The sequence below is a fragment of the Aotus nancymaae genome, unplaced genomic scaffold (assembly GCF_030222135.1).
Source record: "Aotus nancymaae isolate 86718 unplaced genomic scaffold, 86718_ANA_hifiasm-v0.15.2.pri h1tg000032l_0, whole genome shotgun sequence".
Lineage (NCBI taxonomy): Eukaryota > Metazoa > Chordata > Mammalia > Primates > Aotidae > Aotus > Aotus nancymaae.
The window spans coordinates 934,573-961,478 of NW_026988445.1; the positions used below are offsets into that span (position 1 = coordinate 934,573).

General features: G+C 38.1%; 2 protein-coding genes across 3 annotated transcripts in view; both read left to right on the plus strand.

Annotated features, from left to right (window-relative positions):
• Positions 1-26,906, plus strand: part of PPP2R5A (protein phosphatase 2 regulatory subunit B'alpha) — a 72,633-nt gene that overhangs the window by 26,967 nt on the left and 18,760 nt on the right. For both annotated transcript variants that reach the window (XM_012459609.2, XM_012459608.2), the window contains exons 2-3: positions 20,290-20,486; positions 24,081-24,182. In XM_012459609.2, coding sequence (XP_012315032.1) covers positions 20,290-20,486; positions 24,081-24,182 — 299 coding nt within the window. The remainder of the gene's footprint in view (positions 1-20,289; positions 20,487-24,080; positions 24,183-26,906) is intronic.
• On the plus strand, positions 1,696-9,853 carry LOC135277458 (thymosin beta-10-like). Its single transcript, XM_064383487.1, has one exon. It carries the CDS (start codon positions 1,729-1,731, stop codon positions 1,840-1,842), a length of 114 nt encoding a protein of 37 aa, XP_064239557.1. The 5' UTR covers positions 1,696-1,728; the 3' UTR covers positions 1,843-9,853.

Sequence of the window (26,906 nt, forward strand, 5' to 3'; positions counted from 1 at the left end):
CCAATCAAATCCAGGCTCCTTTGAAAGCGTAGTTCCCAAGGTCAGTAAGTGTTCTAACAACAGGAGGCCTCCATGCTGCTGTTTTTTGTTGTTGTTGTTGTTGTTTGTTTTTGTTTTTTGTCTCTCCTGAACAATAACTGGCCTACAGTTTAGTCTGTATCCTCATTGAATTTACAGATCTCCGTATTATCTTTCACCAAAACCTCTACTGTTCTTAAGAGCACCCTTAGGCTTGAACATTTTTTAAAATGCCCTGTTGTAAAGAAGTCAGTTGTTTTGGTTCTTCTCCCCCCAAGCAAAATCTCAAGAGTCAGGGCTCTGAGCTGGGGGTAGGGACAATGGTATGCTTCTCTCTGAAAGCCTGCTTTAGGAGCTGAGCAGTAGCCTGAGGTCTTTTTGGCTTGCCTCTTCCACTGTGGAATCAATACTTTATGGACCAGAGCTAAGGTAATTGAGTCCCCAGTAATTTTAGCAGTGCTGCACAAAAGGTAGAGCCTCTGTCGCATGTGTGGAAGTTGGGCGGAAGAAAGGAGGCCTGCCTTTCAGATGCACTTGTCTAGAACTTATCCTCAGCAACAATAAGTAGCTGTGGAAAGGATGAGAAATGCTGATGCATCCTACTCCTTACCTAAAGATGTCTGGGAGCTAGACATAGAGGGATCCATGTGTTCTTGGCTGCACCTCTTTGAAGTGGAGTTTCTCTGTAGCTGAACCAAGGGGGAAGGAGCTGTCTTGGTTAAAATACAGTCATGTGCTGCATAACGATGTTTTGGTCCATGACGTGGTATATAGGATGGTGGTCCCATAATACTACAATGGAGCTGAAAAAGTCCTGTCCCCTAGTGATGTGTAGCTTTAGCTTATAGCACATAACTCACGTGTTTATGGTGATGCCAGTGTAAATAAACCAACCGTACTGTCATATAACAGTATAGCACATACAATTATGTGCAATACATAATACTTGATAATAAATATTACTGGCTTGTGTATTTATTATGCTATTTTTATTTTCTGGTGTACTACTTATTTAAAAAAAAAGTTAGCTGTAAAACAGCCTCAGGCAGATCCTTCAGGAGGTATTCTAGAAGGAGATGTGGAGATATGAAGACAGTGATGTGGATGATCCTGACCCTGTGTAGGCCTAAGCTAATGTGTGTTTGTGTCTTAGTTTTTAACAAAAAAGTTTTAAAAAGTCTGAAAAATAGAAAACGTATAGAATATTGATAGAAAAAATATTTTTATACAGCTGTACAACGTGTATTTTAAGCTATGTTATTGCAAAAGAGTCAAAAAGTTAAAATTTTAAAGTTTACATAAAGTAAAAAAGTTACGGTAGGGGGAGCATAAGGAGTCCGGACTTGGCGGGGGACTATACCTGTTGTTTTAAGAAAATGGCAGACAAGGGGACGGGCACAGTGGCTTGCACCTGTAATTCCAGCACTTTGGGAGGTCGAGGTGGGTGGATCATGAGGTCAGGAGATGAAGACCATCCTGGCCAACATGGTGAAACCCCATCTCCACTAAAGATAAAATATAAAAATTAGCTGAATGTGGTGCCACATGCCTGTAATCCCAGCTACTCGGGAGGCTGAGGCAGGAGAATCGCTTGAACCAAGGAGGCAGAGGTTGCAGTGAGCCGAGATCATGCCACTGCACTCCAGCCTGGCAACAGAGTGAGACTCCATCTCAAAAAAAAAAAAAAAAAAAAGGGCAGACAAACCAGACATGGGGGAAATCGCCAACTTCGATAAGGCCAAGCTAAAGAAAACGGATACTCAGGAGAACACCCTGCCGACTGAAGAGACCATTGAGCAGAAGAAGCAGAGTGGAATTTCCTAAGAGCCTGGAGGATTTCCTGCCCCTGTCATCTTCGAGACCCTAGTCCTAATATGGAGAAAGAGCCACCTGCGAGATGGACACGAGTCACAAGCTGCACTGTGAACCTGGGCACTCTGCGCTGATACCACCGGTCTGTGGGTCTCTAAAGGGACCCCCAATTGGACTCTCAGATTCTCTGGTTTGCCCCAGAATATTATAGGAAATAATTTGTATGAATAATGAAAATAAACACACCTCATGGCAAAAAGAAAAAAAAAGTTACACTAAGCTAAGGTTATTACTGGAGAAAGAAAATGTTTTAAATAAATTTAGGGTAGCCTAAGTGCAGTTTATAAAGTCTGTAGTAGTGTACAGTAATGTCCTAGGCCTTCACATTCACTCACCACTTACTCACTGACTCATCCAGAGCAACTTCCAGTCTTGTAGGCTCTATTCATGTTAATTGTCCTATACAAATGTGCCATTTTTAAATCTTTTATACCGTATTTTTTACTGTACCTTTCTATATTTGAATACACAAATACCATTGTGTTACAGTTGCCTATAGTATTTAGTACAGTAACATGCTTACAGGTTTGTAGCCTAGGAGCAGTAGGCTCTACCATAAAGCCTAGATGTGTAATAGGCTGTACCATCTAAGTTTGTGTAATATATTCGTGATGTTCACACAATGATAAAACTACCTGAGGATGCATTCTCAGAATGTTTTTCTATTGTTAAGTGATGCATGACTGTACTACTAGCTCTTGCTATTCTAACCGAATTTTCATAGCTATTCCTTAGTAGATGTTTTTTGCTATTTGCCCTTAGGACCATTTCAGAGGCTGTAAATGGCTGTTTTAAGCATAACTTCTATCAGTTTCCCTGGCGAGTAAGTCTGTGGAACTTCTCTCCTTGTCTTATCAGAAGTTGATCTCCCTCTGGACTAGTATTTTAGCTTTTTTTGTAGTAGTAATTAGTACCTTTGCCTTATCTGGGACTTCATAGCTTTCAGGTATGTAATCATGCCAATAAATCTGAAAACCTAAGAGGAAATGGAGAAATTCCTTGAAATAAACAACTTTCTGAAACTGACACAAGAAGAAACAAAAATCTGAATAGTTATATATCTATTTGACTAAATCCTAATTTAAAACTCCAACAAGGAAATTACAAGAAAAGAAATTATAGACCAGTATCCCTTATGAACATACATTTTAAAATTGTATATAAAATCTTAACAAATTGAATTTAGAAATATATAAATAGAACGAAATATTTTGATCATGTAGGATTTATGCCAAGAATGCAAGGCTGGTTTTACATTCAAAAAATGATTTGTTACATAAATAGAATAAAAGAAAAATTATCACTTCAATATAAATAAGGAAAATAGAAAGTTCCTTATCTGTATAGTTGCCTTCTCTTTAGTACTTTTCTATGCAAATTCTAGCCACCTCAGTAGCCCTGATCGCTAGTCTTTATTTTGCTCATTAAATCTGCTTGTTCTTTTAGGGTTTCTTTTTCCTGTGCTTTCTCTGTCTGGAGAGCCCTAGCAGACAGGGAGCTGGTGCAGTTGTAGGGCTTTGTTTTCCTTCACACAGGGATCACAGTCCTGTATTACCTGTCTTCCAGCATCTGAAAACAATTGTTTTATGTATTTTGTGTAGTTTTTAGTAGTTTACACTAAAAAGTACATAGGGAGGGTTAGTCTGCTGGAAGAAGTCTTGCCCACACTTTTTGTCATTCTCACCCAATACCCATTGGGTAAGTGATGTATGACATTTCATGTATAAATTCATGTACACTGTTTATACATACTTACATTTTTCTGTTTACCAGTGTGGTTGAATATCTTTTCATAGGATTATTGGTCATTTATGTGATCTTTTTTTCCCATAGATTTTGGGTTTTTTCCTTAATGATTTGTAGGTGTTCTTTTGTACCTTCTGTATACCAATTTCTTTGTCCACATTAATTTTTTTTAATTCTCTTGGAACTAATTTTTGTGTGTGAAGGAAGGATCTAATTTTTTTTCATATGAATAGTTGGAATAATTTATTGAATTTTAAATATTTCCTAACTTATAAAAAAAACACCAACTCTCTTATATACTAACCTTTTGTATGTGTACACTGATGTGTTTTTAAATGCCTTATTTGTTTTCCCCAGTGGTCTATGAATTCCTGCACAACACCATATGGTTTTAATTAGTAAATGTGGTAAGATGACTCTTCCCTTTTGCATCTTAAAAATCATCTTAGCTATTCTTGGCACTTTATTTTTCCAGATGAATTTTTAAGAACAACTCTAATGGTTCTACCAAAATACTCTATTGAGAATTTAACCTGAATTGCATTCCTTGTGTAGATTCATTGGGGAAAACGTTGATTCTTCTCATCCATGAATTTAGTATATCTCCATTTATTTATCTCTTTCATGCATTTCAAGAATATTTTATAATTATATTCATAAGAATATAATTCTTGCTTGTTTTTTGTTAGACTTCTCAGATTCTTTGCCCTTGGAACACAGTCACATATTATGAGGGAGTTCAGACCACATGGAGAGACTGTATGTTGGAGGTTCTGGTAGTAGCCCCAGCTAGTCTATCAGCTGAAAGCCATCAACTACCAGACATATGAGTGATTTAGCCTTCTCAAAATCCCATCCTCTTCTATCTTTCTAGTCCTTTAGCTGAGGCCTTAGACATCATGGAGCAGAGATAAGCTATCCCTGTTCTGTCCTTTCTGAATCCCTGACACAAAGAAATTGAGAAAGGTAGTTTTTTTGTTTTGTTTTTTAAGATGGATTCTTGCTTTTTTGCCCAGGCTGGAGTGCAGTGGCATGATCACAGCTTGCTGCTGCCTCGGCCTGCTGGCCTCAGGCAGTCCTCCCACATCGGCCTCCAAGTAGCTGGAACTACAGGTATGTGCCACCACGTCTGGCTAATTTTTTTTTTTTTTTTTTTTGAGACAGAGTCTCGCTGCAATGCCCAAGCTGAAGGACAGTGGCTTGATCTTGGCTCACTGAAACCTTCGCTTCCCAGGTTCAAACAGTTCTCCTGCCTCAGCCTCCTTAGGAGCTGGGACTACAGGTGTGTGCCACACAGGTCTGGTTAATTTTTTTTTTGTATTTTCAGTAGAGATGGGGTTTCACTATATTGGCCAGGTTGATCTCAAACTCCTGACCTCAAGTGATCCACCTGCCTCAGTCTCCCAAAGTGCTGAGATTACAGGCATGAGCCACCATGCCTGGCTAAGTCTGGCTAATTTTTAAATTTTTTGTAGAGACAAGTTCTTGCTGTGTTGCCCAAATTGGTCTTCAACTCCTGGGCTCAAGCATTTCTCCTGCCTCAGCCTTCCAAAGTGTTGGGATTACAGGCGTAAGCCACCACGCCCATCCTAATAGTTGTTTTAAGCCACAGAATTTTAGAATAATTTGTTACTAAGAATAGAAAATGAATACCCCAGGCATCATTATGTTTATGATTTGGCTTGTTTTATAAGTCTTCCTATGGGAACACATAATCAGAATATTCTAATACAGTATGTAGTATGTGGGGAATAGTTTCTCATCCTGAATTAATAGGAATTTATTGCTGTCTTATGAGCTTGGGGAAATTTATATTTATATATGGTTTTAAAAAATGTATCTGAGTTTGTAAGGCAGAGAAGTAGACTCAGACATTGAAAATTAATCATGAGCACTATGCTTCTTGGGAAACTGGATTTATTCTCTGTTGAGGGTGAACTAACATCCCTGTGTGGTTGAGAAGGAGGTTTCATTTTCCATGACATTTCTGTAGTCAGATATACATAATACAGAGTTAAAACACCCAAACTTGTCTTAAAGACCTCTTAATCTAGTTGTACGGTCTTCCTATGTAAGTTTCATAAATTGACATTAAAGAATGTAATGTAAAACTTCTGCAAAGAAGTTTTCCTAAAGAACATTTTCCTAAAGATTCTAATTCAAAAAGTTCTTACAAAGTTTGCTAATATTGAATGAGTCATTGAAATAAGCCAGGCTATATACTCAACTATGTAGATTTTATTATTTCTCTGATATTTTAGATTTATATAAATATGAAGTATACATACAAGTACATCTCATTGTTCTGTGCTTCACTTTATTGCATTTCCCAGATATCGTGGGTTTTATTTTATTAAAACAAACGGAAGGTTTGTGGCAAACCTGCATTGAGCAAGTCTGTTGGTCCCATTTTTCCAATAGCATGTGCTCGGTTTGTGTCTCTGTGTCACATTTTGGAGATTCTCATAATATTACAGACTTTTCATTATTTTATCTGTTATGGGGGTCTCCGATCAGTGATCTTTAATGTTACTATTGTAATTGTTTTGGGGCACCATGAACCACACCCATATAAGATGTAAGATGTCAAACTTAATCGGTAGGTGTTGTTTGTGTTCTGACAGCTTCACCAACCAGGCACTTCCTGGTCTTTTTCCCTCTCCTTGGGCCTCCCTATTCCCTGAGACACAACAACATTGAGAGTAGACCAATTAAATAACTCTGCAGTGGCTGCTAAGTGTTGAAGTGAAAGGAAGAGTCTTACATCTCACTTTAAATCAGAAGCTAGAAATGATTATGCTTAGTGGGCAAGGCATGTCGAAAGCTGTGATTGGCCAAAAGCTAGGCCTCTTGTACCAAATAGCTAAGTTGTGAATGCAAAGGAAAAGCTCTTGAAGGACATTAGAAATGCTTCTCCAGTGACCACATGAAAGATAGGAAAGGAAGACAGCTTTATTGCTGATATGGAGAACGTTTGAGTGGTCTAGATAGAAGATCAAACAGCCATAACATTTCCTTAAACCAAAGCCTAATCCGAACAAGGCCCTCACTCTTCAATTCTGGAAGCCTGAGAAAAGTTAGGGAGTTGCAGAAGAAAAGTTTGAAGCTAGCAGAGGTTGGTTCGAGAGGTTTAAGGAAAGAAGCCATCTCCATAAAATGAAAGTGCAAGATGAGGCTGCGTGCTGAAGTAGAATCTGCAGCAAGTTATCCAGAAGATCTGGCTACGATCATTGATGTAGACCAATAGCCTTCTTTTGCGATAAGATGCCAACTAGGATTTTTTTTTTTTTTTTTTGAGACAGAGTCTTGCTCTGTCATGTAGGCTGAAGTACAGTGGCATGATCTCATCTTACTGCCTCCTGGGTTCAAATGATTCTCCTGCCTTAGCCTCCTGAGTAGCTGGGATTACAGGTGTCCATCACCTCGCCCAGCTAGTTTTTATGTTTTTAATAGACCACGGAGTTTCACCTTATTGGCCAGGGTGGCCTTGAACTCCTGACCTCAAGTGATCCGCCCACATTGGCCTTCCAAAGTGGTGGGATTACAGGCATGAGCCACCGTGCTTGGCCACCATCTAGGACTTTTGTATCAAGAGAAGTCAATGCCTGGCTTCAAAGCTTTAAGGGACAGGTTGACTCTCTTATTAGAGGCTAATGCAGCTGGTGACTTTCAGTTGAGGCCAGTGCTCATTAACCATCCCTCAAATCCCAGGGCTCTTAAGAATTATGCTAAATCGACTCTTCCTGTACTTTATAAATGGAACAACAAAGACTGGATGAGACAATATCTGTTTACAGCATGGTTCACTGAATATTTTAAGCCCACTGTTGAGACCTACTGCCCAGAAAAAAAAGATTCCTTTCAAAATATTTCTACTCACTTATATTGTACCTCGTCACCCAAGAGCTCTGATGGAAATGGACAAGGAGATGAATGTTTTCATGCTTGTTAACACAATGTCCATTCTGCAGCCATGAATCAAGGCCTAGTTTTGACTTTTGTCTTGAGAAGTACAATTGATAACACTACAGCTGCCACAGATGATTCTTCTGATGGATCTGGGCAAAGTAAATAAAAAACCTTCTGGAAAGGATTAACCATTCTAGGTGCTACTAAGAACATCATGATTCATGGGAAAAAGTCAAAATACCCACATTAACAGGATTTTGGAAGAAATCTAACATTCATGGATGACATTGAGGATTCAAGACTTCAGTGGAGGAAGTAACTGCAGGTGTGGTGGAAACAGCAAGAGAACTAGAAGGCAGGCTTGAACTGCTGTAGTCTTATCATAAAACTTGAATGGGGCTGGGTGTGGTGGCCCATGCCTGTAATCCCAGCAGTTTGGGAGGCTGAGGTGGGTGGATCGCTTGAGCCCAGGAGTTGGAGACCTTCCTGGGCAACATGGTGAGACCCCATCTATACAAAAAAATACAAAAATTAGCCGAGTGTGGTGGTATGTGCCTGTGGTCCCAACCACTCTCAGGGGGCTGAGGTGGGAGGGTTGTCTGAGTCCAGAAGGTTGAGGCTGCAGTAAGCTGCGATCACACCACTGCACTCCTGCCTGGGTGACAGAGTGAGACCTTGTCTCAAAAAAAAAAAAAAGAAAAAGAAAAAAGAAAAACCAAACTTGAATGGATGAGGAGTTGCTTTTTATGGATGAGCAAAGAAAGTGTTCTTGAGATAGAATCTATGGTTCATGAAGATGCTGTGAATTTTGTTGAAATTACAGGGGATTTAGAACATTACATAAACATCATTGATAAAGTGGCTGCAGGGTTTAAGAGGGTTGACTGCAATTTTTTAAAGAAGTTTTACTGTGGGTAAAATGCTATGAAACAGCATCACGTGCTACAGAGAAGTCTTTCATGAAAGGAAGAGTCAATTAATGTGGCAGACTTTTTGTCCTCTTTTAAGAAATTGCCACAGCCACCACCAAACCTTTGGCAGCCACCACCCTGATCAGTCAGCAGCCATCAACACTGAGGCAAGACCATCCATCAGCAAAAAGATTATGACTTAGTGAAGGCTTAGATGATCATTAACATTTTTAAGCAATAAAGTATTTTCTTTTTTCAGATGAAGTTTTGCTCTTGTTGCCCAGGCTAGAGTGCAATGGCGTGATCTCGGCCCGCCACAGCCTCCGCCTCCTGGGTTCAAGCGACTCTCCTGCCTCAGCCTCCCAAGTAGCTGGGACTATAGGCATATGCCACCGTGCTTGGCTAATTTTGTATTTTTAGTAGAAAGGGGGTTTATTCATGTTGGTCAGGCTGGTCTCGAACTCCTGACCTCAGGTGATCCACCTGCCTTGTCCTCCCAAAGTGCTGGGATTATAGGCATGAGCCACCACGCCCAGCTGCAATAAAGTATTTTCAATTAGGGTATATATATGTGTATTTTAAGACAATGCTATTATACTCTTAATAGACTACAATATCGTGAAAACATAACTTTATGCACTAGGAAACCAAAAATTCATGTGATTTATGTTATTGTAATACTTGTTTTATTGCAATGGTCTAGATCCAGACCTGCAGTATCTCTGAGGTATGCCTTGTATACTTTGAGGACTTTTGTGGCTCTGGATCTTTCCACGAAGAATCAACTTTGGAAGTCACATCTGTTATGACCTGGCCTTGGAAGTCACGTCGTGTAACTTCGAAAATACTTTCTTGCCTAGAAGCAGGCTATCAGGGCCAGCCTACATTCACAGGAGAAGTAGATTAAACCTTGAGAAGTGTCAATCTGGGGACAAATTTCAAAAGTACTACACTCCCTTGTTCAAATTCCATGCTTATAGTACAAACAAAACATTAACTTATAAATTAATAGAAAACTTAATTATGGCTATAGAAAATAAATGATACCAACCTTGAAAATGTAAAAGTGAAGGTGAAAGAAGAGGAGAAACTGTGGGGCGCTTAACTTTCCAATTTAACTATTAATCCCTTTTTTATATCACTGATTCCATTCATACTGATACTTGAAGGTCTCTGAATGGCCTGTTTGTATATGCACTGATTGGAATGCACTCTCATCATTCTTCATTCTCCTCAGAAGCAAAGACAATGACCATCCAAACATTAACCAATGAGAAAATCTTTAATGGATTTCAAGAATATCAGGACCATTAAACATGATTATATACTTTGCTGTTAGAGAATTCAAGTACATTAACCTAAAACCATTACATATTTACAAAACTTCCCTTGTTCAAATTCCATGCTTATAGTACAAGTACTATACTTGTACTATAGTACATGTTTGGATGATCATTGCCTTTGCTTCTGAGGAGAATGAAGAATGATGAGAGTGCATTCCAATCAGTGCATGTGCAAACAGGCCATTCAGAGACCTTCAAGTATCAGTATGAATGGAATCAGTGATATAAAAAAGGGATTAATAGTTAAGTTGGAAAGTTAAGTGCCCCACAGTTTCTCCTCTTCTTTCACCTTCACTTTTACATTTTTAGGGTTGATATCATTTATTTTCTATAACCATGATTAAGTTTTCTATTAATTTATAAGTTAATGTTTTGTTTGTTTGTTTTGAGACAGTCTTGCTCTGTTGCCAGGCTGGAGTGCGGTGGCGAAATCTTGGCTCACTGCTACCTCTACCTCTTGGGTTCAAGCAATTCTCCTGCCTCAGCCTCCTGAGTAGCTGGGACTACAGGTACACAGCACTACACCCAGCTAATTTTTGTATTTCTAGTAGAGATGGGGTTTCACCATGTTGGTCAGGATGGTCTTGATCTCTTGACCTCGTGAACCGCCTGCTTTGGCCTCCCAAAATGATGGGATTACAGGTGTGAGCCACTGGGCCCAGCCAAGTTATTTTTTTTTAAGGGACGAGGTCTCATTCAGGTGCCCAGGCTGCTGGTATGCAGTTGGCACCATCATAGCTCACTGCAGCCTCAGACTTTTGGGCTCAAGGGATCCTCTACTTCACCCTCCTGAGTAGCTGGGACTACAGGTGCATACTACCACGCCCAGCTGATATTTTTTTCTTTTTTAAGAGCAAGGTCTCACTATTTTACCCAGGCTGGTCTCGAACTCCTGGCCTCAAGTGATCCTCCCACCTGAGCCTCCCAGGTAGTTGGGATTACAGGCATGAACCACCATGATCAGCTTTGTAGATTAGTTCTGAAAGTGAAATGTCAGTGGATGAGGTTTATATTGTGTGTTTGTATAGGTTCCAGAACCACAAAATATAGTTGTTTCTTTTCTTGTAGTTTTTTAGTTTTTCCTGGAGTTTCTAGTTGTCTCTTTTTTATTCTTGTACCTTTAACATATTCTCAGTTTCTCTCTCAAATCTCCACGTAATGAGATATTCTGTTGATCCTCCCTAGAGATCACTCTTCTGGGCCCTCTTTTCTCCTGCTGTAATCTAGCCCACTTGTTCTTTAGTCTTTTACTACTTTGCTATGTTCATTTCTCTATTCCTAGAGTCCATTCCTTTCTTTTTCTCCCTTACTGCTACATCATATCCTCAGATAATTTCCTAAGAAAGGTAGTGAGGATGGTAAATTTCTCAAGTATTTGCATGTCTAAAAATACCCTTCCTGAACCTCTGTACTTAATTGAGAGTTGACTAGTTAGAGTTCTAGATTCCATTAGAATTCTAATAGGATAGCCCTATTATCTTCTGGCATGAATCTTACTGATAAGTAATTCCATGGATATTTAACCTCTGATTCCTTTGTGGGTGACTTTTTTATTGTTACTGTTGTCTAATCTGAAAACTTTTATTTTTTTCTCCTGAATTTTCAGTGATGTGTTAAATTATCCCTTTGGGATCATGTTTTTCTGTGTATTTGGTTTTATGTCATGTTGTGGTCTCTCCTTGAATGTCTGGTGCTCTTTTACTTTACATTAATATGTTTGGATAAACAAAAAGTTACTGTAAGAGTGGGTTGGGGTTCATTGATTATCTGGTTTTGTTTAGAGTAATTTGGCCAGGGACCTATTTAAATGCTAGAAGAAGGTAGGAATCCTTCTCTGGCACTATTCAGTTTCTTTTTTTTTTTTTTTTTTGAGACGGAGTTTTGCTCTTGTTACCCAGGCTGGAGTGCAATGGCCCGATCTCGGCTCACCGCAACCTCTGCCTCCTGGGTTCAGGCAATTCTCCTGCCTCAGCCTCCTGAGTAGCTGGGACTACAGGCCTGTGCCACCATGCCCAGCTAATTTTTGTATTTTTTAGTAGAGACGGGGTTTCACCTTGTTGACCAGGATGGTGTCGATCTCTTGACCTCGTGATCCACCTGCCTTGGCCTCCCAAAGTGCTGGGATTATAGGCGTGAGCCACTGCGCCCGGCACTATTCAATTTCTTTAGGAAAGAACCTTCTAATTTTCTTTCGCCTGAAGCCTGAATGCTTAACTGTCTTTTGGAGTGGGATGTTAGACCCTTTAGCAAGTCCAGACTTTTATTTAATCCCCCTATTTCAGTTAATGTCTTCCTCTGTTTCACTAGATGTTTCTTAATCTTGAGCTAATCTGAAGTTTTGTAGGACTCTTGTCTGTAATCCCCCTTCTGTTTATTCTAGGATGTGACTTCCTCTTAGTTTTGCCAGTTACCACTTCTCCACCTGCTTAAAGTTTTTCCTGAAATTTGTGGAAGTCTCTGCCTAAGGGCCTATTCTTCTGTTCTCTGTTATTGTGGGTTTTTATCTTTTTTGGAGGAAGGGGATCTACTCTCATTTTAGAGGGAAGGGGAGAAAAACAAAATTGCCATTTTTAACTGATACGTACTGTGAATTTTTTAAGTGGGTAAGGATTTAAAATACAGTTTTTAAAGGAACATTTGATATTTCAAAAACAGTATTCTCATACTTGTTCACCTTACATTCTAGGTGGTTTAAATCCTGGCTTGAGTACAAATTTGCTTTATGATCTTGGGCATTGCTGTATCGTGTGGGATCTTGCAGTACTTGTAAAGTGGTTTTCAAACTCTTTTTGACTGCGAACTATAGTGAGAAACACATTTTATTTCACAACTTACATACTTCCATGACATAATATCCTTATGTGCAATACACTCTGATTTTTTTTCTTAACTCTGGTTGTGACCTGGCTTGCAACCTACACTTTGAAAAACAGTATACTAGAGCAGTATACTTCTTAAAAGTGTGAGCCAGGGCCTGGTGCAGTGGCTCACGCCTGTAATCCCAGCACTTTGGGAGGCTAAGGTGGTGGATCACAAGGTCTGGAGTTTGAAACCAGCCTGGCCAATATGGTGAAACCCTGTCTCTACTAAAAATACAAAAATTAGCCGGGCATGGTGGTGGGCGCCTGTAGTCCCAGCTACTTGGGAGGCTGAGGCAGGAGAATTGCTTGAACCCAGAGGCGGAGGTTGCAGTGAGCCGAGATTGTGCCACTGTACTCTAGCCTGGGTGACAGAGCGAGATTCCGTCTCAAAAAAAAAAAAAAAAAAAAAAAAAAAAAAGGCGTGAGCCAGATATATTTTCAAGTTGAATATTGGAAAAAAAATTAAGAATTTAGGAAAAACCTAGCAGGGCTTTTGTGAGTTTTAAAAAGTTTGTTAATAATCCTCCAAAGATGAAATACTGCCTTTCCCTAGAGTTATCTTGAGTCTCCCTTAGCTTGAGGCCATGCAGGGATTTTTACAGTGATGAGAATTCTTTAGTGAGATCAAGTAGCAGTCATAATACATTGAAATACAGTTTAAAATGTGCTTTAAAAACACATATTTCAGCCAAATTTAAATTAATTATGTATTTAGCAAAGCATATATATTTTTTAAAGATAATTTCTAGATTGTGCAGTTTGTTGTACCTTTTGTAATATTCATGCAGAGCTTTTTATATTGTGGATTTAGTGACATTTTCTAGAATAATGCTTTTTAAAATTTTATTTTTTATTTTTGGAAGAATGATTTTAATAAATCCTTAGCTCTGATGCTGAAGAGATGACTACAAATTGATACTGCAGGTCATTACATATATTCTTAAGTAAGTGTATAGTCAAATTTCCTTGTGGCAACATAAAGACTTCAGGCATTTGAAATTGTTAAACATGGTATACCATAATAGTAGACAGTAGTCTGAATTGCTCCTTGGTAAATACTTGGGAAGATCAAAATACAGTTGGCCTTCCATATCTGTGGGTTCCACATTTGTGGATTCAACCAACCCTGGACCAAAATTCTCCAGGGGAGGGAGGAAGAGTCTATACAGAATATGTACAGACTTTTTTTCAGGTCATTATTCCTTATTTAATATAGTACAACAACTATTTACAAAGCATTTACGTTGTATTAGGTATGAGTAATATAGACATGATTTAAAGTATACAGGAGGCATTAGATAGGTTAATGCAAATACTATACCATTTTACATAAGGGACTTGAGCATCCTCAGATTTTGGTATCTGGGGGAGTCCAGGAACTTGTCTCCATGGATAATGCAGATCAACTGTATACTTACAGGTTTATGTGTAGGACATTCTCTTCATTTAAATAGAGATCACTAGGACCTTAAATACTCATCCCTTACTTACTCATTTATTTACACATTTTGGAAGAAATCAGTATCCATTTGAAACAGATATATGTCATCAGCTTATCAGTTCAAGAAAACCTCTTTGCCCAGGCTGGAGTGCAACAGCACAGTCTGGGCTTACTGCAGCCTCCACTTTCCGGGTTCAAGTGATTCTTCTGCCTCAGTCTCCCAAGTAGCTGGGATTACAGGCATGCACCACCATGCACAGCTAATTTTTTTGTATTTTTAGTAGAGATGGGGTTTCACCATGTTGGCCAGTCTGGTCTCAAACTCCTGACCCCAGATGATCCACCTGCCTCAGCCTCCCAAAGTGCTGGGATTACAGGCATGAACCACCACACCCAGCCTATGTGTTCTTTTTCTTACAGATTGTTACTCGTATTTATGAAATACAGCAAGAAGACAGGCTGATCTTTTTTCAACCTATTTATATTTTCTCCTTTTTCTCATGAGAAAATTCAGTGTTACTGTTTCAGAAATGTACCTGAGTTGGGTCATATTAAATATCTACAAATGCAAAACATTTCATAATTTTTTAAATAATGAAAACCATGATTACCATCTATTCTTACTAGGATAACTACTATAAAAATGTTTTTGACCTATATAAAAATGTTGCATGTCTTGAACCTACAGGTAGGCCAGCCAACAGTAGTGATAGCAGCATCTCTTCTCTCAGTTAACCATTTAAAGTCTGGCCTACTCTTCACAACCGTTTTTCCTTAGCTGGCAAGAAACTTAGTAAAAACAAACAGACAAACAAAAAAACCCCTTAAATATAGCAGTCAGATACCCTTGTAAAACTTTCTTGCATTTAATTCTGATTTAATTTTTCTGTTTATATTTGATCTTGTAAGCACTCTTGAATTCTTTTTGATTTCAGATTGTGTGGAGAGTAGTCAGTATACATGTGGTAAATACATACTGTGGTAGTACCTTTTCCATTTTGCCTGATAGCATTACTTTCTGTGTTCTGTATCTTGCCTTCTCAACTGCTTGTAATCTTTTGAAGGCAGGAAATCATCTCTGACTTTCAGAATTTGCTTTAAAGGATTGTTGGAGAGTTAAATTAGTACATATAAAACACTTAGAATTGTCTTTGGAATGAAGGAAGTACTAACGTTAGCACTAGTACTGTATTTTAATACGTGGCACAGCAGACTGCCCAATAGATGTTACATACTTATGGGAAGGGTTTAATAGGAAAAAATCTTTCTGTACCATAATACCTAAAAATAATCAAGAATTGGAAACTTCTGTTTTAACCCAGAGCCAATGGAGTTGTAATATTAACTGCTTCTAAATACGTCTAATGTTTGGGAAAATTCAGTTGTGACTTATCTCACCCAAGTATTATGCAATGCTGGGATGTAGTTCTGGGGGAGAACAAAAACAAATTTAAATGCATCTTTAGGCTAAGGAATGGATTACTGAATGCATACACCATGAAAAACATAAATTTCTTTCTGGAGGAGACCCAAGAGTTAGGTGCCCAGAAAAAGTGTTTTTTAAAAAATATGTAACGTGTTCTTAAACCTAATATGATTATGCTTAACAATGGGGCTAAGTACTGAGAAGTGCATCATTAGACAGTTTTGTCATTGTGCAAACATAGAGTATACTTCCACAAACCTAAATGGTATAGCCTACTATACATCTAGGCTGTATAGTATAGCCTATTGCTTCTAGGCTACAAACCTGTATAGCGTGTAACTGTTTTGAATACTGTAGGCAATTTGCAAAAGTATATGTGTATCTAAACAAGAAAAGGTACAGTAAAGATACCTTTACTGTATTATATGGTATTATATGGGACCACCATCATATATGTGGTCTGTTGTTGACAAAACTTTGTTATGCAGCACATAACTATTTTCCAATCCTGAAAGTCATTTTGTGTCTTCTTTTGTGCTAGCCACAGGCTACTTAAGTAGCCTGTAGTGTTAGAAAAACATACTTTCTATTTGTATTTCACTTTGAAATACATGCACTCATATTCTTGATTGTTACCTCAGTTAATCCATTTAATTCTACCATCAAGGTAGATTGTTGATTATACACCCTACCCTAGATACAAAGGAAATAAAAGGGAAGCGCTGTGCTCAGCTAATAATCCTTGCCCTTGAGGAGCCTGAAATCTTTTGATGGTTGATGAAAGAAACATTTGTTGAATATAGGCCTAAAGATAATGGGTACTCAAATATGCAATTGAGGTTGTGAGCTCTATAGATGTTGAGAGATGGGAGATAGCATTGTATTCTGACCTACCCAAGGGGAATTTTGTGGAGAATGTGAGATTTAAGTTTGTTCTTAAAGGGTAAGTAGGATATGGAAAGATAGAGGAGGAAATCCAGTAAAGCATTTCAAGTAGGCAAAAGTCCTGGAACAAAGATGCGGCCTTTAGAGAATAAGAGGGCTGGTTTCACTTTGAGGAGGTGGTAGTGGGAAGGAGGAGAGAATAGGACTGACTATATAAGGTGATCACATAATTGAAGTGGGATCTTGTGTGAGTCTGTATTACTATTAGCATTAGGGAAAACAGGCTAAAAAATAATTTAAAACTGTTAGAACTCAGCCTCTCAAGGTATAGCAACTATTTTGCCAAATCATTATTAGGGAATTTATATTAATTATAAAGATATATATTATAAAATAAAGCTATATATTAAGGATATAGATATCTTTGAAAATAGATAGCGATATAAAGATATTACTGAATAACTGAGAGAACTATGGGGATTTCCTGTACACTATGGATTGAGAAGGATTCTTATAGCCCACATAGTCAGCATCTCATTTAGTGTGTAGTACATACATAAGCAGAGGTGTCCATCTTCTAGTTTTCAAACTAAGTACCAATATCAAGCAGACATCTTTTTGTTAGTTGACATTAACTAAGTATTAGTAGACATCATGTATTAATTGAAATTAAATTCATATAACCATTTTAACTTTGAGGGTAAAAAGCCCCAGAAGATTTAAGAAAAGGGGCATTCAAGATACAACTGATTTTGCAGAGAAGAGGCAGATTCTGCTTAGAATGACTAATGGCCATTTTGGGATTAAAAAAAGGTAGTAAACATAAGACTGCTGGTTATATGTAGCATGTTTGTCAGCTAGTGCTTCATTTTCACCCCCAATAAAATGAATTTTAATTCTGGGATAAAGATAACTGTTTAACATATTACTTAGTATTAAAAATAGCTGCAAATTTAATGGTCTTTTTTTTTTTTAAGGATACATCAAAATATTCCCACTTAAGTACAGTTCCATAAAAGGTGATCTTGAATCAGGGTGTGGTGACTCACACCTGTAATCCCAACACATTGGTAGGCCAAGGCTGGTGTGTTATTTCAAGTCAGGAGTTGAGCCTGGCCAACATGGTGAAACCTCATCTTTACTAAAAAAAATACAAAAATTAGCCGGGCGTGGTGGTGCACGCCTGTAATCCCAGCTACAAGGGAGGCTGAGGCAGGAGAATTGCATGAACTTGGTGGAGGTTGCAGTGACCTGAGATCATGCCACTGCACCTTAGCCTGGGCAACAGAGACTCCTTCTCAAAAAAGAAAAAAAAAAAAAAAGACCCTGAATCAAAAACTCCACTAAACTGATAGTAAAAAAATGTCATATGCTCCATGTCAATATTATGTGGACTCTGAATGCCAATTTTAGGTTTATAGATAGACTTTAGCTTTCATAAAGCAGAGAGTCATTATTGATTCTGGAATAGGAAATGTTAATACAAGTTCTTTGTAAGTGTGGAACAATCTTAGGAGAAATTTTTACTGGCATAGCCACAATTGAGCTGCAGCAAATTCACGCCTTCATATTTTTACTTCAAAAGTCGTGTGACTTTTGCTGTTCATTATAATATATCCACATTTGTTTTATTGTAAAATTATTTACTAATAATTGATCCATGAAAAGAATGTGTGAGCAAGCTTAGAATACCTGATCTACTACGTTTCAGCAGTACTTTATCTCAATCAGCTTTTTTAAGGACTGCGACTTGAATATAACTGCAAGATAATTTTTACCAACTTCCTGCTTTGGAGGAATCACAAAGCATAGGCATTCTTGATTAGGTTATCATCTTTATGAAGATTTCTACCTGTGTCTTTATATAAAGTAGGTACTGGTTTTGAATGGAGGCATAGTTTTATATATTAGGAGCTAAATATCAGTGTGGAATATGATTTTTAAAATTTACTCTCAGAAGTTCAGTAAACTTAAGTGATTGAACTAATTGAAGCCCTTTTTTATATATATGAAAGTTCAGAATTGAAGTTTTATGTTTTTGAAGGTTAGAAACAAAAGGATTTAACATTTGTTAGAATCAAATCAATAACAATGTATCCATATTTTTGTAATAAGTAGAATATAAAACAATAAACTTTTTTTTATTGAGACTGAGTCTCACTCTGTCGCCTAGGCTAGAGTGCAGTGGCGCTGTCTCAGCTTACTGCATCCCCCCACCCCCAGTGTTCCAGCAATTCTCCTGCCTCAGCCTTCCCAGTAGCTGGCCAGTGATTCTCCTGCCTCAGCTTTTCCAGTAGCTGGGATTACAGGCGCCCACCACCACACCCGACTAATTTTTCTATTTTTAGTAGAGACGGGGATTTCATCATGTTGGCCAGGCTGGTCTCAAGCTCCTGACCTCAAGTAAGGCCTGCCTCAGCCTCCCAAAGTGCTGGGATTTCAGGCATGAGACACTAGACTGGCTCATTTTTTGAGTACCTATTATATGCCAGGCATTGTGTTAGATACTAGAAAGGGAAAGAGAGGTAGAGAGAGAGAGAAAGACAGAGATAATTTGATAAATAAAACTTGGTTCTTATATTGATTGAGATGTTGTCTCTTGCTCAGGCTGAAGTGCAGTGGTACAATCTTGGCTCACTGCAACCTCCGCCTCCCGGGTTCAAGCAGTTTTCTTACCTCAGCCTCTGGAGTAGCTGGGATTATAGGCATGTGCCAACACACCTGGCTAATTTTTGTATTTTTAGTAGAGATGGGGTTTTGGCATGTTGGCCAGGCTGGTCTCGAACTCTTGAGATCCGCCCACCTTGGCCTCCCAAAGTGCTGGGATTACAGTTGTGAACCACTGTGCCTAGCTGTTGGTTCCTGCTTTTAGTTGAGGGGTGTTGAATACATAAAATGTAATTGCCATATAGCACAGTAAATACTGTAATAGAGATATGCACCAAAAACACATTAGGGTAAGACTGGATAACCTAACCAATTTAGCTTCGGTACCATAAGGAAAGCTTTTGAGAACTGTACTCCAGCCTGGGTGACAGAGCAAGACCTTCTCAAAAACATAAAAAATTAAAAAAAAAAAAAAAAAAGAAGGGACTTATGCTGAAACTTTGTAAGTAGGTAGAGTTCCCAGGGTGGTTTCAGGTTGGAATGTGGGAAGAAGGGCCTTCCCGACAGAGGAAACATTGTGTAATCTTCAGGGAACGGCAGAGAGTATGGTGTGAAGTTGCATGCTGGAAAGGGTTGAGAGATGACTCTTGACAGTAGACAGCTGCACTTTGTATACAGTCCGGAGGAGTTCAAACTTTTATTATTTAATTATTGGGGTATCATTGGAAAACATGGAGCTTGAAGACACCGATTCTCATTTCAACACAATTTTGAAGTTGTTTGGAGGGTAAGTCAGGAGTGGTAGTGGTTATGAGACCAGATAAGAGGAGCAATTAGAGTATCATTGCTGTACTCCAGATGAGGCATGGTGGAGTCTGAAATGGGCAATGGGAATGACAAAAAAAGGATAGATTTCACATATGTTAAAGAGACGGAATCAGTAACATTTAATGATTAGCTGGGCGTGATGGCACATGACCTCCACTACTCTGGAGGCAGAGGCGGGAGGATCACGTGAGCCCAGGAGTTTGAATCTAGCCTGGGCAACATAGCAAGCCCAAATCTCTTAAAATTTTTTTTTTTGATAATTGTGAATAATGAGAGAGGAGTCCAGTATAAATCCCTGAATGATGGGGTTAAATGGGTACATTTCTCACTAGATTTCTGGAAGAAGTTTTATATATGTGAATAGCTTCTACAGAATTAATAAATATATAGAAGTAACTTCTGAGTAGGTTATTTCTAAGTTTTTCTTCATTTTTATTTATAGATGCCACTTCAAATGAACAACAGGAGCTTTTCTGTCAGAAGTTGCAGCAGTGTTGTGTACTGTTTGATTTCATGGACTCTGTTTCAGACTTGAAGAGCAAAGAAATTAAAAGAGCAACACTGAATGAACTGGTTGAGTATGTTTCAACTAATCGTGGTGTAATTGTTGAATCAGCGTATTCTGATATAGTAAAAATGGTAAGCCTCTAGACTTACGTTCCTCAGATTTATATAAATTTAAGATCTGAGGTATAATTATGCATTAATGAAACTGATTTTAAATAATGTCCAATAATTAATACACCCCCCCACAATTTTAAAAAATAGTTCATTTGAAAGATTATTCGTTCATTGCTTATACTCCAAACATGCTCAATTGTTTGGGAATTGAGAGTCACAGTGGCTGATGACTCCCATATTGGATATTGCAGATCTAGAGCTTACGAGAAAAATATAGGCCCAGGTTATACAGATTGATAGATAATTAATGTCATGGAGGTGAATAGTTACTGAGAACTTTTTATTTATTTATTTATTTATTTTGGAGATAGTGCCTTGCTCTGTTGCCCATGCTGGAGTACAGTGGCACAGTCTCAGCTCACTGCAACCTCTGCCTCCCGGGTTCAAGCAGTTCTCTGCCTCAGCCTCTTGAGTGGCTCGGATTACAGGCTTCCACCACCACGGCCAGCTAATTTTTGTATTTTTAGTAGAGACAGGGTTTCACCATCTTGGCCAGGCTGGTCTTGAACTCCTGACCTTGTGATCCACCCGCCTCGGCCTCCCAAAGTGCTGGGATTATAGGCATGAGCCATCACGCTCGGCCGTTACTGAGAACTTTTAAAGGGGAAGGAGAAGACCAGTGAAAGACGATCTCCACATTTAAGCAGTGGGTAAGGGAGTCAGGTATAACACTTTATTTAATTGAAAGTGAGGATCTGTAAGAGGTTAATATAAATAAATGGAGTATTTGATGTGAAAAAAACTACAGCCAACTTTATTGAAGTAAGGTTGTTCAGGATGCTTGCTGTTTATTAGTAATTCAACCATATTTTCCATCAAACAGTAGGATTTTGCTTAGTATTTGTGATTTTTTTTTTTGTATTTTATTGTATACTAACAAAATATAAAAATGTAGGCTAGTGCAGTGGCTCGCTTATGCTTGTAAATGCAGTACTTTGGGGGGCTGAGGTGGGAGAATCACTTGAGGCCAAGAGTTCAAGATCAGCCTGGCCAGCGTAGCAAGGCCCCATCTCTACAAAAAGTACTAAAAAGAAAAACAAAATTGGCCAGGCATGGTGGCATGAGCCTTTAGGCCCAGCCACTCAGGAGGCTGAGGTGAGAGGATTGCTTGAGCTCAGGAGTTCAAGACTGAAGTGAGCCTGGGTCGACAAAGCAAGACCTTGTCTCTAAATAAATAAATAAATTCAGTTGGACTAATTAGAGAGTCGCTGAGTACGTAATTTAAACTTACATCAGGGTATGGAAGGTAAAAGCAAATATAATGTGCAGTTGCCTTCATTGCTTTCCCCTCGCCCAAATATGTTCTTAGTGAAGAACCAAATGTGTTAGTAGGAAAGTAGGCCAGTGCAGTGGCTCACTTATGCTTGTAAATGCAGCACTTTGGGAGAGGTGGGAGAATCACTTGAGGCCAAGAGTTCAAGATCAGCCTGGCCAGCATAGCAAGGCCCCATCTCTACAAAAAGTACTGAAGTGCCTTGGCCTCCCAAAGTGCTGGGTTTACAGGCATGGGCCATCATGTCCAGCCTCAAAAAAATGTAAAGATTAGCTATAGAGAGAACATTAATCAAAATGAAATTGGCTTCTTAAACTCCCACAAACAATAAAAGGAAGTGATAGTTTGAGAACATAAATATTGATGGACTTCTTTGAGTTTTTATCATTTAAAAAGTTCAGGGAGAAAAAGCGGTATTTCCCACTGTTACTGATTTCAAATGGCTTGTATTCAGGAATTTTTAAAGTTGTGAGAAGTAATCTCTAAAATTGTTGACAGATAATTTAAAGTCTCAAATATTTGAGTCAAATCTGCTACATGCTAATAAATTCTGGGATCTAATTTCTTTGTCCAAGTAAAAAGGAGTGTGTTTGTTGTTGCTTTTTAAAACTTTTTATTTTGACTTTTGTGGGCACATAGTAGGTATATATAGATTTTATAAAAATTTATGAGTACTTAATATGTGAGTAAGACTTGAGTCATCTTACCTTTAGACTCTTGAAGCCCTTCTAAATATTTGTTATATACAGTTAATTGTATTACTGGCTACAAGGTTAACTTTTTCTTTTACTACTGACAGTAGTAATAAATAAGATCTCGAGGACAAATTCTACGCTCTTGTGAGATTTTTTCCAAATTCTAATCAATGGCTTGATGCTGCTCTTTGTGAAATTAATGTCCATCAAACTTAATTAGCTTTGCCCTCAAGTACTGGCTTTGAGTTCTGGCTGATCAAATTTTAGGTTATTACTTATTAAGTCTTATGGTTATAGTAATTGACTATTAGCAGTTATTTGTGTACCAAAGATGCCACTTCGCAAGAATAGTTGGGAATTTGCTTACACTACTGAACATTCCTGGTCTTATCCTCTACCTCTGGAATAGTTTATCTCAGATGATCAGCCCCTTAGTAGTTTGGCCTTAAATGTTTATTAAACTACTTGGTCTATCAGTCTGTTCATTATTCTTAAAAAAATTGTAGATTGGGTTCACAGTCTATCCTTTGCTAGAGAAAAAGGATATGTATTTGCTTTAGTACTAAGATAATGTAAAGCATGAAATTATAAATACTATAATTCACTGGATCTAAAATGAAGAATCTCAAAGCACCTCCTGATTTCAAGGAGGTTAATATGTTTTTTAAAAGTCTCAAAGTAGATGAAATACAGTAAATTAAATCATCAAGAGGTATTATAAACTATGTTTATGATAATAGTGAAGGCATTCTGCCCTCGCCCACCTCTCCCTTAGCATGGTATGTATGTATAAGAATGGATATATTTTACCAAGCTCTGAGTTATAAGGCAAGTATAGAATATGGCCAGGTTAGAATATGGGAGGAATTGTAGAAAGATGTAATGAATCAAATTAGAGACAGGTAGAATTAGTAACTTTTCCCCTCAAATTCCCTTTATTCCCTCCCTCTATATTCCCCCCTTCCTCTTTTTTTCTTTTCTTTTCTTTCTTTTTTGAGACAGGGTCTGGCCCTGTCACCCAGGCTGGTGTGCAGTGGTGTGATCTTGCTTGGCTCACTGCAACCCCTGCATCCTGGGCTCAAGAGATTCTCCTGCCTCAGCCTCCCCAGTAGCTGGGACCACAGGTGTGCACCACCATGCCCAGCTAATTTTTGTGTTTTTGTAGAATGAGGTTTCACCTTGTTGCCCAGGCTGGTTTTGAACTCCTGAGCTCAATGATCTGCCCGCCTTGGCCTCCCAAAGTGCTGGGATTACAGGTGTGACCCATTTTGCCTGGTCCCTTCTTTCTTTTTAAGCAAAATTTGGAAAGAGCAATTTATAATTTAAGGAAGATGAATCCAGGGGCAATCTGTAATCTTCAGGAGCTTAGGTCTGAGGAAGTCAAGAGTTACTGGATAGAGAAAAGAGAGAAACAAACACCTGCCTTCTTTGTATCTTGAAGAGGTTTATAGATTTTGAACTAAGGTTATAGCCATAACTTAACTTTTTTCTTAAAGTAATCTTTAAAATATTTCATTTTGCATTATTGAATTCAATTACACATACAACAAAGAACATAAATTTAAAATTATTTTTTCTTTACAGATCAGTGCTAACATCTTCCGTACACTTCCTCCAAGTGATAATCCAGATTTTGATCCAGAAGAGGATGAACCCACGCTTGAGGCCTCTTGGCCTCACATACAAGTATGGAACATAATTATGTATTGGCAGTATTTTTATATTTATGCTATCGTGCAGAAATCATGGTTTTCTCATTTAGATTCCGAGTGTCTATGTAAAATATTTGACTTTTACAATTTTCTTAACATTATTTTCTTTCATGCAAATACTGTTTTTCAGTGTTTTTTTCATTGTAATAAAATACAGTTACATGTATTTACCATTTAAATCATTTTAAAGTGTACAATTCAATAGCACAAAGTACATTCACCATACTGTACAACCTATCACCACTCTTTAGTTCTAGAACTTTTTTATCACCCCAAATGGAAACCCCATTGGCATTAGCACTCACTCCCTGTTACCCTCTCTTTACAGTCCCTGACAACGACCAGTCTGCTTTCTGTCTCTGGATTTGCTTATTCTGGATACTTCATATAAATGAAATTATATAATATGTGGGCCTTTGTTTCTGGGTTCTTTTAGTTAGCATAATGTTTTCAAGGTTCATAAATGTAGTCTGTATCAGTACTTACTCCCTTTTATGGATGAATTATTCCATTGTATGGATGTATCACATTTATTTATCCACTTATCAGTTGATGGACATTTAAATTATTTCCACCTTATGGCTATTGTGAATAGAGCTGTTATGAACAGTTCTACTTAGAATTTTTTGCTTGAACCCATAAATTTTTTTTTAATATATATAGATTTTATTGCATTTTAGGTTCTGGGGTACATGTAAAGAACATGCAGGATTGTTGCATAGGTACATACATGGCAATGTGATTTGCTGCCTCCATCCCCATCACCTATATCTGGCATTTCTTCCCGGGTTATCCCTCCCCAACTCTCTACCCCACACTGTCCCTCCCTTGGTCCCCCTGCCACAGACCTCAGTATGTGATGCTCCCCTCCCTGTGTCCACATGTTCTCATTGTTCAACACCTGCCTATGAGTGAGAACATGCAGTATTTGATTTTCTGTTCTTGTGTCAGTTTGCTGAGAATGATGGTTTCCAGGTTCATTCATGTCCCTACAAAGGACATGAACTCATCATTTTTTATGGTTGCATGGTATTCCATGGTGTATATGCGCCACATTTCTCTGTCCATTCTATCATCGATGGGCATTTGGGTTGGTTACAAGTCTTTGCTATTGTAAACAGTGCTGCAATGAACATACATGTGCATGTGTCCTTATAATAGAATGATTTATAATCCTTTGGATATATATCCACTAATGGAATTGCTGGGTCAAATGGAATTTCTATTTCTAGGTCCTTGAGGAATTGCCACACTGTCTTCCACAATGGTTGAACTAATTTACATTCCCACAAACAGTGTAAAAGTGTTGCTATTTCTCTACATCCTCTCCAGCATCTGTTGTCTCCAGATTTTTTAATGATCGCCATTCTAACTGGTGTGAGATGATACCTCAATGTAGTTTTGATTTGCATTTCTCTAATGACCAGTGATAATGAGCATTTTTTCATGTTTTTTGGCCTCATATATGTCTTTGAACCCATAAATTTTGATACATTGTGTTTTTCTTTTCTTTTTTTTTGAGATGGGGTCTGGTTCTGTCACCCAGGCTGGAATGCAGTGGTGTGATCTTGGCTCACTGCAACCTCTGCCTCCTGGGCTCCAGCCATCCTCCCACCTCAGCCTCCTAAGTAGCTGCGACTAGAGATGTGTGCCACTATACCTACTAATTTTTGTAGTTTTAGCAGAGATGGGTATTTACCATGTTGCCCAGGCTGGTCTTGAATTTCTGAGCTCAAGCAGTCTATCCACTTGGTTCCCAGAGTGCTGGGATTACAGGTGTACACCACCACACCTGGCTCAAAATACTTTCTAATTTCCTATGTGATTTTTCCTTTGACCCATTAGTTATTTAGGAATGTATTAATTTCTACCTATTTATGACTTTCCCAAATTTTCTTATTAGTTTCTAATTTTATTCCAGTATGTTTGGAGAATATACTTTTTTTTCTTAAAGTTTTTCTTTTTTACTGCCTCTATAATTGCAGGATGGAGAATATATTTTGTATGATTTCAATCCTTTTAAACTTATTGAGACTTATTTAATGGCTTAACATAGAGTCTGTCCTGGAGAATGTTTTATGTGTGCTTGAGAAGAATGTGTGTTCTGTTACTGTTGAGTACAGTGTTCCATAGAAGTCTGTTAGGTCTAGTTGGTTTATAGTGCTGTTTAAGTCTTCTGTTTCCTTGTTAATCTTCTGTCCTGTTATTTAAAGGGGGACTGAAGTCTCTATTATTGAATTGTCTGTTTCTCTCTTCATTTCTGTAAGTTTTTGCTTCATGTATTTTAGGACCATATTGATAAGTGTATATATGTTTATAATTGTTATATTTTCTTCATAGATGGCCCTTAAAAGGTCCTTTGTCTCTAGTCACAACTTCTGTGTTAATTTTGTCTGATACTACTATAGCCACTCCAGCTCTCTTTTGGTTATTGTTGGCATGATATATCTTTTCCATCCTTTTACTTTTAATCTATTTCAATCTAAAGTGTGTCTCTTGTAAACAGCATGCAGTTGGATCATGTTTTTAAAATAATTTCTACAGTCTCTGCCTTTATGATTAGAGAGCTTGACCTTTATGTTTAATATAATTGCTGATAAAGATGGGCTTTACATCTGCCATTTTGCCATTTGTTTTCTATGCCTCATGTCATTTTTATTCCTCTACTTTTCCATTGCTCACTTTTGTGTTAAATAGG

What these genes read in the sequence shown, in the direction of transcription:
- LOC135277458 (XM_064383487.1), top strand. Translation starts at nt 1,729, where the DNA reads ATGGGGGAAATCGCCAACTTCGATAAGGCCAAGCTAAAGAAAACGGAT.